At 35.3% G+C, this 12688-nt stretch overlaps 1 protein-coding gene across 1 annotated transcript; it reads right to left on the bottom strand.

Annotated features, from left to right (window-relative positions):
• Positions 1 to 12688, bottom strand: LOC137824182 (histone H3-lysine(4) N-trimethyltransferase ATX1). The gene is made up of 25 exons (XM_068629668.2): positions 11680 to 12688; positions 11018 to 11069; positions 10851 to 10925; positions 10509 to 10731; positions 9908 to 10031; positions 9669 to 9773; positions 8934 to 9139; positions 8515 to 8604; positions 8247 to 8344; positions 7683 to 7853; positions 7094 to 7237; positions 6668 to 6715; positions 6441 to 6552; positions 6295 to 6360; positions 6153 to 6214; positions 5900 to 5956; positions 5369 to 5437; positions 5089 to 5284; positions 3608 to 3892; positions 3359 to 3420; positions 3195 to 3272; positions 2799 to 2894; positions 1894 to 1997; positions 1618 to 1760; positions 1 to 386 (listed from the first exon to the last, which is right to left on the bottom strand). Exons 1-24 carry the CDS (start codon positions 12291 to 12293, stop codon positions 1619 to 1621), a joined length of 3279 nt encoding a protein of 1092 aa, XP_068485769.2. The 5' UTR covers positions 12294 to 12688; the 3' UTR covers positions 1 to 386; position 1618.

The raw sequence follows: 12688 nt of genomic DNA, 5'->3' as shown, positions 1-12688 counted from the left end.
TTCCATTCGAAATCTCAATTTCTTTTCATTTTTATGAAGGTTTGAAGTAATTACAACTGTACCTATCCAATGACAAGTTACAATATCTCAGCAAGTTGGTTGAAGTTAAACGGCCGTAATTGTGGCAATGAATTTCAAATGAAACATTTGTAAAAAGTCTGGTACATCTTTCCAATCATTATAACCAGAACTCCAATGGAAACCTCATTGAGCAAACACAAACCGCTCAGTTGGGGATCAGTTGGGGTTATGACGAAACAATGGGAAGAATCAGATGTGCTATGTACAACACTGTCCTTTCAAGAAAATGGTAGAATCCATGACAGAAGTTGTTGGACAAACAATTCATCTTCAGAACGAACTTACATAATATTAGAGTTAAAAATCTGCAAAAATAAAATAAAATCAATAAAGGAGAAAAATAGGGTGGAATGATGAATAGCCAAAAATAAAGGGGACAAAATAGGGTGGAATGATGAATAGTAAAAGTGGCTACAAGTGAATTAAAAAGTAAGAACACGTTTAATCACCAGAATCAATAAAACGTGAGGTTGCAACAAAAATGAAAATCTTCTAATGCAAAGAAACCTCAGAAATACAGCCAGAGAAAAAAAAAACTAATAGTCAAACTAGGTTTAAAACAAAAGGAAAATAGTAAAAACAAAACTCAGTGAGACAAAAACACAAGAAAGATTGGTGAGAATATCCAAATGATGAGAAAAAGATTACAAGGGAAAAGTGGATTAAATAAATAAATAAACTGATACTGAGGAGAGAAGTCATAAACTGTTATTAAATAAAAAGATAAACTAATAATGATAAGAGAGAAGTAAAAAAGTGCTAAATGGTTGTTGTCAGTCACCAGAGGGTCACAAGGTGGTCATGCAACACTGTTTGCTAGGTATTAACTTTTGAAGGGATTTCTAGAAGCTCTAATGTAACCCTATTTTACCCAAAATTACCTCCATAAAATGCCCCTACAGCAATAATATTGGAGGTCATTCTTAGGATATTGAACATCATCCACATGGAACTGCTATAGTACCGTATAAATGCTACTGTTTAGCCCGCACCAGTGAAATGTTACACTGGCAGTACATACAATTAAGTATCAAGTGTCAAGGACAAATTTAACCCTGCTAGCATGGCCTTGTGTCAACATGCTCAAATTAGGTCAATTTTTTTAAATAGAAAGATCCAATATAGACAATAAAATATAAAGTAAAGAAAAAATAAAGCACTAAAATCTCCAAAAAACCAAAAGGAAGAAAACCTGACAAAAAAGGTTGAGTAGCAACACCAAAAACAAACTAAACTAAACTAAATCTTCCCTAAAACCAAATTTAGCAAATTTCCTCAAAATATTATGAATTAAAAGTGAATCAAGCATCCTAAAGAACCACTCTTTAAATTTTCATAATATGAACTGCTCCCTCTGGCCTTAATTGCTTATACTGCAGATTGTGAAGTGAGCTTTTGACAAAAGAAACTATATACCCAAACAGATGGTAAAGCAAGCACGTTCAGCCCCACCCTAATAATCCATGTCAATAAAGTAATGCTTGGAAACTTCAATATTGACCAAACTCGAAAGACAAGAAATACACTATTGGTTACCTCATTCTCCTCTCCAATCTATTAATTCCCTTCGTGGTGCATATAGGGTAGCAGCTCGCTCTTCTGCTTCTGTATCATTTACTATACCTCGGCACTTTGGGAAGCCACAGTAACAAGAAAGCCGTTCGTCAATTGAGAAAAATCTGTCAAATGAATCAGAGAAAGTCAGCACAATATTCAATTTGAATTACAATATTTGCAGAGTGTAATGGAACACAAACAACTAATCCCAACAAAAAAAAGGAGTTTTAGTACTCATTTAGAGAAGAGGGAAACCTATAATCATAAGTGAGCTCTTCCCACTGTTTAATGTCCCTCTTCGCAAATATTATAATATGCTCATCGCCATTAACACTTATTACTCTTGAATAGCAATTTGGCTGCATAAAAAATATTATACAGGTAAGCAACCAAAATAAAGCTGCATGAGTTCCTCAGTAAATAAACAAGTTCCAATACAGTATTTCCAAACTAATTTCAGCAGCATAGTAGTCAGCTCAATATAGTGGCACGAAGCAGCTATATATCAGGTAGCAAGATTGCTGGTATTTTTAAGTCAAGGTACACATTACATAATTTATGCAACAAGTGTATATATGTTGAAAAAAAAACATAAAAGTTAAGATATTCATAAGGATGGATGAAGCCAATAAAGCTGATGCTTGTGAAGATCATGCCCAATTAGAATAAAAGAATTAAAGGGTGGAGCATAGAAAAACAGGAGAGCACAGAACCAAAAACAAACAGTTCCAGACAGAGGAGAAACATTGTAAAAGTCAGGGGTCAGCCCAACAATGAAAATCTTCAGAGAAAATAGCTGGAAAGTGTTGTGTGATGTCAGAAAACTGATAAGACTATTTTAGTGGCCAGAAAACTGAGAAGACAGCTTTATCGCAGTCAATTTGCTACTATGGGTCAATAGTAGAACATTTGTTGTAAACTAGCATATACGAGTGTTAACCAAAGCAATAATATACATATCTTAAATCAGGCATACAAACCCCCCAATATTAAAAATTAGAAACTCCTGCAGGCTCCAGTCTTCACATAGTAAGCTAAAAAAGGGTACATCAAGTGAATTTCATACACCAAAATAAGAAGGCTTATTAAAATGGCAATTATTAACAAGCAACAGATGAAATCATGAAAAATATATAATTAAATTAGAAAAAAAAACGTACTGCACAAGAATGATTTATTAAATGAGCAATGCTTCCCGCTCTAGTAGCATCAATGACTCGTTCATCATCAATCCGAAACATATATGTTCCAGCACCCTGCATAAGGGAAAGAAGCACAGGTTACTACATCCTTTATAAATGGCACTGATACTATCTCGTTTGTGGCAGAAGGTGCTCATATTGACAATCAAAGGTTCTAGATCTACTGTCTCTTTTAGTTGAAGATTTTAGAGCTATCAAAATTATGTCCCCTTCCATCAGAAGCATTTATTAGGTTGAAATCTATATTACTATTAATATAAACTATTAATGGATTGCATATAAAGTGCTTGAAATTGATATACTAAAATTATGTTCCCTTCCATACAAACTCATTTGATAATTCAGAATACTTACCACCAATGAATTGTATATAAAGTGCTCTCTCCGATCAGCTATTGGCGGTCTAACAAGTTCACCAGTGTATTCAATCACCTGAATAAATAAAATAAATATGTCCACCCTTAAATATATAAAATGCTCCAACAATAGATAATGCAAATGGAAAATATTCTCCTTACCATGTCTCCACCTTTATGTGGATGCTTTGCAAAGATGCCAAATCCATGAATTCTTGATTTCCCTTGAAAAAATAAAATATTTAATTTAATGTAAGACAGGAACACTCCATAGTTAAATCTCAAACAACAACCCTGATAAGTAATAGTCAACTATGCAAAAGAGTACATAATTCCCCTTTCCCCAACTATTTTCGAATATATATATATATATATATATATATATATATATATTGATAGAATTATTCCTACCAAATGCAAGCCGCTTCCGAAAAGTTTCCCTCATGTACTTATATTTTTCAGAGATAGAAAGTATGTTGTTTGATGTGTCAATCAGAGATGTTCTTAGCCTTTGTTGGCTACAAAAGAATTTAGAGCAGACTCCTCTCCCAGAAGGCTCTGGGTCGTTTAATGCTCCATGCTGGCAGTATCCACCTACTATGTAAGGCTGATTCTCCACAAACAATCGTTTCAATGATGCAGCTGCAAGTGCTTCAGGTTCTTTTCGACCTCTCCTGCCAAAGTAATCATATGGTTCTGCCAACAATAAAAACAAACCTTATTTAATAAAATTATCTTTAAAAATATAGTAACAGAGCTAAAATGCAAAACTCATCAAGTGCAAAAGGAGACTCATTAGCATACCCATAGCCCAATACAAGACATTATCATTTTGATGTTCAGTGCCTCAATCACACTTTTATACTAAAAAGATGACTATACTTAATCTTGATTCCTAAGCTATGCAAAACTGTTTTGGTATATCATAACAACAACCTCCCAATTGATATTAAGGGGGCTATAGGGTATTTCAGCCATTGTGTAAGGCTTACGCCCTTCTCTTAGGGTCAATATTTCAACCTCTAATCCATTAGCATTGTTAGGATCATTGCATTCAAGGTATTATCCACTTTGACATTAGTTTTGAACCTCGCAATTTTGTGCTTTAAATGCATCTCGATAGATTAAAGGAGAAGATTATTTACAAAATCACCCTTAGCCCCGATTATTAAACAACATGGAATTATTTGGTGTACTGGAAACAATGCAGATATGTTAACCTTATACATGTGTCTTCCTGGCCTCTACCTAAGCATCAGAAGAATTAATGCAAAAAACATCCGAAAAATGGTATAACAAACTGGACAACGAAGAACTTGAGCAAGAGATGCACTAGTATTACTTGTAACGTAGCAAAATAACCCATTCAATTGAGAAATGATTGATTTTGAGATTGCATGTATTCATCGGCTGATTTTCCAGATTCAATAAATGGGTGACTTGGAACTGTCATAGGGCATTTTACGCATCAGCTTAGCTACTCTGCCACCCTGCCCTAGCACACACCTATTTCCCTTTCCAGATGGATCCCAAAACTGTTTAATAAACAGTCAATTGTAGACCCAATCAAATCAAAAGTAAACCAATTTCAAGCAATGTAATTTGAGTACGCTTGCCACTAGTCCAGTATGAATCAAAGTGTGTGATATGCTAATCAACTCAGTTTATGTTAAATTGGAAATAAGTGGAACTGAGCTAAAGATTGCAAGCTCCAAAATGATGAACATGAACAAGTATTTACATAAAATAGCAAAGTAACAAGGCAAAAGCTAATTAATTACAGATCACAAAAACATAATTTCTATTTCCTTTTCTTGGTTGCTGGAGGTTAAGCTAGCAAATATTTTGAAAAATTCAATTTGCTTTAGTAAAACAAGTGTCCAACATCATACCACTTCGAGCACAACCAGATGGATTGGGTGGTGGTTCATAGTCTGAACATAGACCAGCAACTCGAACTATACGATCATCAGCAACAGAATGTTCATTAGACGGCTGCCTATGTTTCTTGCAGAAAGAAAGTAAGCGTATGCACTGATCTTCATCATCATCAACAGAAAGTAGATAGAGCCTGTCCTCATTTTCAAGCTATAAATAAAATAATAAAAATAAATAAATAGGCAATAACGTATATTTTTGGATAATAACTGTATCAAGTGGGTAGATAAATACCTCAACGCAGAGGCCAGCAGCACGTGCACAGAGTGGATGATATGCTACTCGGCAAGAACTATTTGAACACTGCAGGATTAACGTTAGGAAAAAAACAATCAAATTTTTTAAAAAAAAAAAAAACAGAAATCTCTTAATGTAACAAATGCTAGTTAAGAAGCCATACATACATACATGCACAAACACACCTATAGTGTACATCAAGTGCGAGTAAGACAAGCTAATATTGAACTCTATAATCAACATTGATGTTCAATATTAGTTTTGCTTGAGTGTAATCTTGACCATTTTTATATATTTGTAGTAGGTCCTAAAGCTCGAACCTATTATGATTCCCCACACAATCATTTCAAAAATTAACACTGAAATTCACACGTTTATATTGTCACTTTAGGTATAAGGTTGTTAATTGATCATTTGATGTGGATTAGGAAACAGATTTTTTTATCTGGCTATTAAGAATATCCTACCTATTGACCAAGAAAAATTCTAGCTTAAACTACTCTTTAATTTAAAACTCATACTACTTACTTGGATGCAGGCACCATAAGATACACCACATATGCTGCATAGCAACTTCCAGCGGTCCTGTTCAGATACAGAATTAAAAGGAAAGCAAATGAAATTGCAGCTTGTAGTTTTAACACTCATGATAAAAACATTGACACAAGCAATTTGGTAAAAAAGAAAAACTAACAAAGATGTTTGCAGCCAAAAACTTCAAGACAAAAGATAAACAAAAGAAAATAGAAAGTGATTAGAATAGTTAACAATGAAAGCCTACCTTGCTGATTCTACTCAAACCATCAATAGGCTCCATTCTCTTGACATCAGCTAAGCAAGTTTCTGGCAAAAATGTTAACACTTAGAAGACATATCCAGATTAAGGAGTAAAAAAGAGTAAATAAAGTCATAGACAAACAAACCAGGTATCCACATGGCACAAGCCAAATGAGCCCACCGGCCATCTGTAGTAGGCTTCATTGCACCACCTAGAACAAACTCCATTAAATACCAAAGACATACAATTCAATTTTTAATTCCGCACATATATTTAAACATTCCAGCATACCTATGAGTGGACATAAGCAGCAAGGTGGAGGTGGAGCTCCTGAACGACATAAGTTGCATAACCATAGCACCCCATTAACAGGTTCTAGTTCTCCATAACATCTAGCATGGACCTAAATGAACATTATAATTTACATTTCAAAATCAATAAATGGATGGAGTAGTACAGCTCTAATAAGCAGTACTTGTCATTGAGGGCAATGAACAAAAAATTTACAGAAGCCATACCATCATTCTGCACTTGTCACACTGCAGAAACAGATTGTTCTCATACTCCTACAAGATAAATAACTGCCATTTAGCAAGCAAAACATGAGGTAAAATTATAAGCAAGCAAACAGCATAGGTAATAACATTTATATTGTCATAATGAATTTGAACCTGGGAGAAAGGAGAAATACAATTGCAACAAAAGAGCATGCAATCATAAAAAATAACAAGCAGGAGCTGTAAAGGATTGAAGAGGAAAACAAAACCCTACCTGGTCCATGAGGCACGTATTGCAAGGGAATAATATTTCTATTTCCTTAGAATGAATTTAAACCACAGGAGAAGGGAGAAACAAGTAACAAAAATTGAGACTAAAAGAGCATGCAAGTATATAAAACAACAAGCAGGAGCTCTAGAGGATTGAAAAGGAAAAGGAAACTCTACCTCATCCATGTGGCACACGTTGCACTTATCGAGGTCAAACCAGTTAATATGAACTTGTCTATAACCAAGAGGCAAGTTATTATGTCTTTGGGAACCTAACTTGCAAAATGAATTCTTTGAAGAGATTTTCGATTTAGACAATCCCTGAAAATAACAACACTTCTTTCAGTAAAAAGAAAACATCAGGTACACAACTTGAAAAGTACATGTATTCTAGCAAAAACACTTGGTTGGCTGAAGAACTTGAATATAGCATAATGACAAAGATGAAGCTAAGCAATAATCATATGCAGCCAATAAAAAATCAAAAAAAGAAACAGAATATTGGGCAGAAGAGAAGCATGTGACTAGATTGGCAATGAAAGAAAAAGTGTCAACTTAATACAACAACAACCAAGTTTTATCCTACTACATGAATTGATAAACCATTGAGCTATATAAAAAACCAACACTCTACAGCTAACTATGTCTTAACGTGCAATAAATTATAACATTTTCAGGTTAATTAATTCCATTAGTTTCTAAATTATTGACTTCATGTCCCAGATCAAAACAAAACAAAGAACTAACTTATAATTAAAGAACATACCTTTATAAGTTTAAGCACCTTAGGATTGGAGAAACCAAACATATCAGACCCAGATTCATAGCCCTTTTCTACCCCACCTTCAGCAAGAGTGCCTTCAGAAGCATTCTTTTCCATTTTTTTTATCTTTTTGAATACCTCGCTCCAACAAGCAGATGGAGTATTACCATTGAACTGCACCAAACATTCATCATAACATGATTAACACATCATTGGCATGGGAAATTATCTTATAGTATCTTACTATCTTGTGGAAGCCAAGGGGAAACCAAGTCAACAAGTAGAGGAAGTTTGCTAAGTAATATAACAACTACCAAACAAACATATAAATCCTGCTATTAAAGATGCAAACAGTATGCCACCATGGATCTTAATTTCTGTCATTAGAAACAAAAAATTACAAAGTAATTTTTAAAAGGAAAAGGGCTGGCATATGTCAAAGATGGTGAAATCAATATATTTACAGGCAAGGTTGTCAGACTCGAGAGTAAAAATGCAAACTAGGACGAATAAAAAAATAATTTCTTATAAAGAAAAAACAAATAAACTCTTATAGTAAAAACCAACCTGCTCGCCACCATCAACTGTCACTCTAAACAGAGGACGAACTTTGGATTCTGGATCTCTCAACACCTCCATCTTATAAGGAGCAAAAACTTCTGGGTCTAGACAACAAAAAAAGAAGATCATGGAAGGTAAAAAACTATAAATCAGAACTAGAAGAATTAAGATATTATATAAGAAGAATAAGACAATTTTGACTGAAGATTCAAAAAACAACCAAAAGAACATGACAATTCAACATCCCAAACAACAGAAATAATAAATGTTTCACCAGTAACTGAAGTAAACTTCCTCACTGCTGTGTACCCTTCAGGCCAGATGAATTTTCCATCCCTGAATGCAGAATCTTTAACTATTTTTCCTGAATAAAAAAAGAAGTTATTAACATCCCTTTGATTGCACTGGCCACTTGGCAGCCACTACTAGCTAAATAACCAAGCTATTTATGTATCCAAGGAAGTATTTCCAAATCCTTAATCTATCCTATGAAAAGAAGATTACAGAGTTGAAGAGAGTAAACAGTAAAAGGTTATGTTTTGAGGTTGTCTTGAAAATCCGTAAGGAAAATTAGAAACATAACTACATTGCACGATTAATAAATTAAAGATTCAATCAGGTATAAAAGGATTGACATGGAGAAACTCTTGGGAATACATAAATACTTAAACAATGGTAATCAAGAAAAATTACCAAGGCTTAGAATTTGGAGGTCTCCTACTACGTAAGGGAAAGTTTCAACGTTTTCCAGAGCCATTAAAGTCCTCTCGCCATTTAAACACTCATCACCTGAATCTGTACATCCTCCATCCTCTCCACTTACATTGTTACAATTATCAGCTGTACATCTTTTCTGCAACTCTATCATCTCCAAAGGAAGTTTTTGTTCACTTAAATATCTGTTTGAGAAAAAAATTGCAAACAAACAAATTTGAGCAACCATGTTGAACTTCTAGTACCAATGCCTAGAGAGATTTGAAAATGCTACATTGCAGAGAATGAAGGCTTAGCTCATTAATTTAAATTAGCAGATTATGTATGAGCACAACTCCTTAACAATTCCCTTCAGCAACTAAAGCACACACATTAGATATAGTGAACTTGTATGAATTTAAGATCGCCAATCAAGAAAAAAAAAACTGAAAAGGCCGAGCAATTGTAAGGTGATTACAAAAGAAAACAAGTTTATCAAACTTGCTTCTTCTGTTTAATATATAATCTCCATATTCATCAATGCAATATTCTATAGTAGACACTTAATCGCAATAGATAAATTATAAGAAGCTGAAACAGCAAAACATACAAATTAGCACTAATTTTGTCTAGTAAAAAGGGAATAGAATCATTTTATGGTTCTCAACTTTTGATGTTCTATTTAACAAATATGATAACAGATAACGAGAGAAGAAAAGGCAAGATTAACATTACCTTTTTGCCTCTTCTAAACCTTCAATAAAACTATGTTTCTTGCATTTTGAGTGTAGATCGGTAAGAAGTCCACTGAGAAATGATTTCACCTGTTGCACTCTAACCCTAGAAAACAGGAAGAATATACAACAGAGATGCACATCTTAAAAGGAGGAAAGAATAATACAGTATAGAGATAAAAGTCTCCCACTAAAACATTGAAAACATCATTTTTTTTTAATTTTCACAGAATATCAAACCTTGCAAAGTCATGGGTGCCAAAAAATTGGACAGGAACTGATCTTCCTCCCAAAATCATCTTTAAACCCTTACAGTTTCTAGCAAGTGATTCATCCAAAACAACAGCCGGCCACATTGCATGGCCTGCAAAATAATAAAAAGACACGGGGATGTTACAAAATTAACAAAACCTAATAGTAACTGGACATACTGTGATGTCCTGAAAATAGAGTTTAAAAGAAGGATGTAAAACATTGGTAACAATAAAATTTATTATATTCTGCGTTCTCCTATGATGTGAGATTTGTTTTAACGTGGAGGATAGACTGCATACCAGCCTCCTTCAGTATGATATCAGATACAAGTTAATAATTTACCATATTAAGTTCAACTTTACTGCTTGAATTTGAGAACCGTGTGATAGACTGAATACCAGTCTACTTCATATGATACCAGATACAAATTAATGATTTACCATATCACATATGAAATCAATGCAGCAAAAATAACACTTATTTAAAGAAGTGGTGCACTAAAATTCTAAAAGATAGGAAGTCAAATCAAATAAAGGTTTCCACGTAAAACCGTCGCAAATGGAACAAAATAAGATTGAGCACAAACCTGTCAGCTTAGCCCATATGATATCCCCAGGCTCAAAGTCTTGACAATCATCCAAACTTGCAGCCATTGCAAGCATCTCCTCAACATCATAATCAGAGACATTATTGTCACGAACTTTGGCAAAATTCAATTTTAAATGTTTCACCTCATCACGGGAAACATGGAATCTTATATTTTCATTTGAAAGAATTAAATTTTCCTCATCTCCGTCATCATACTTGACCTGCACATAATTATTATTAATGAAAGGATGAAATTTCAATTAAGTCCAGTAATGTCAAATACATACATCAAAGCTATTCATATCATTCAAGTGATAATTTAGATAATTAAGGGCCATACATGATGTATCTTAGTTTCCTTGTCATAACTTCTGACATAACCAGTATACGCTTTCAAATCCATGGGCCAATAAACCTGCAGAAAACAAGGTCCAACATCAAAAACCCGTAATTACATGAACAAACTCAATGGAATGAACATACAGTGTAAAAGTTACAAAATATTACCTTGCAACGTAATCCAATAAACACCTCAGGATCAGCATTATCAAAACTCAACCTGCAGTAAGTGCAATAAACAATCATGTAAGGTTTTCTTCTACCATGCAGAAATCACAAACCCATGAAAACAAAAACATCACAACCTATCCAAGAACTAAACATTTTACTTCCCTCCTACACACTAACTATATCACAACCTTACGAAACTTTAATTCCTTCAGTACAAACAAGCACTGCATTTGAAAATAAATATTAAAAGCAAAAAGACAAAATATTCCTTTTCCGCAAATGAGATCTAACGATTAAGATTTCCCCTCCCTCCAACAAAACACGAAGCAGAACTTCAAGTAAAAGCTCAAATTCACGAACATCTATTTGGGCCAAGGTTTAAACATGCAATACTTTCTCAACTCACAGAATTCCCAAGCAGACCCTCCAAGAACATTTACTCAATTAAATTTTCCCCATTCCAACAACAAAACTAGAAGCTGAAATTCAAGCAAAAGCTCAAATGCTCCGACCTTGTATTTCTACAGTCCAAACAGCAATACTTTATTTTTACTTAAAACCCAGAAAACTACAAAGCAGACCCACGAATCCCCAATTTCCACAAGAGCAACGTTTTCTCTCGCAATGCACCAAATACAGACTAAGAAGAAGTAAATTACCCGATCCATTTCTTCACAGGACGAGAATCAGGCGACCCTTTCGGCAAATTCTCCAAGGAACCACACTTAAAATTCCCAGCAGCACCAGAATTCCCGAATTGGTTTCGGCATTCCCTCAATCGAGGTCCGTCAACATCCCCAATCGCAGTGTTCAAATCCACGCCCAGTCTCTCCAGCTCAGTGCTCCCAATTTTCCTCTTCTTCAGCAGCCTCTTCTCATTCTCATTCTCGTCCGCATTCACCTCGCCTTCGGTTTTGCAAAGCGAATCGTAAAACGGCGCCGTGGAAGGGGAATGCCTCTTGCGCCGACGCGAGTAGACGAAGAGCAAGGGAGGCTTGGAAGAAGGGGGCTGCGAGGAGGACGATGAGGACGACGTCGCTTTCTTGTGGTCGTGGTTGTTGAAATGGTGATGCGCCGCGAGCGCCGTGAGCTTTCTAGCCTTGACCTTCTTGGACATGACGTTGGAGGATCCGCTGGCCGTGACGCGGCAGGGCGACGTTGCCGAGTAGAGGTGGTCGAGGGGAAGGTACCGGATGGGAGTGCCACGCGTGGTGTGCACGTCGATGGTGGCGTCGTCGTCGCCACCGCCACCTTCCTGGAACGCCGCTGCCATGTGCAAGGGTAGGAAAATGGCGAAACGAGCTTGGTTAGGGTTTGGGCGAGAGAAAGGAGAAAAGAGAGAGAATTAGAAAAGTGTTGTGTTGTGTTGTGTGTGTTTGATTTGGAGGGAGAGGGTTATTGGCCAAATTATTCTGTTTCCCGCCGTGTGGAAACACACACTCACTCTTCACTCCTTTTCTTCTAAGTGAGATTCATAGAGAGCAGAGAGAGGTGCACACTTCTTGAGTTGCTCACACAACAATAAATAAAAAGGTTAAACAAAACGAAGCTATTATCTATCATCACTTATCTTGTATCTCCTCTTCACCATCATTTCCACACCTAAGTCTTCTTCTTCTGTCACCAGTTTCTGTCAATTTAATTTTTGGTTGATTAATTTGGTAGCAT

The sequence above is a fragment of the Phaseolus vulgaris genome, chromosome 8 (genome assembly GCF_051622355.1).
Source record: "Phaseolus vulgaris cultivar YP4 chromosome 8, ASM5162235v1, whole genome shotgun sequence".
Lineage (NCBI taxonomy): Eukaryota > Viridiplantae > Streptophyta > Magnoliopsida > Fabales > Fabaceae > Phaseolus > Phaseolus vulgaris.
Note: the sequence above shows the minus strand (reverse complement) of the source record. Positions and strands in the feature narration are given on the sequence as shown.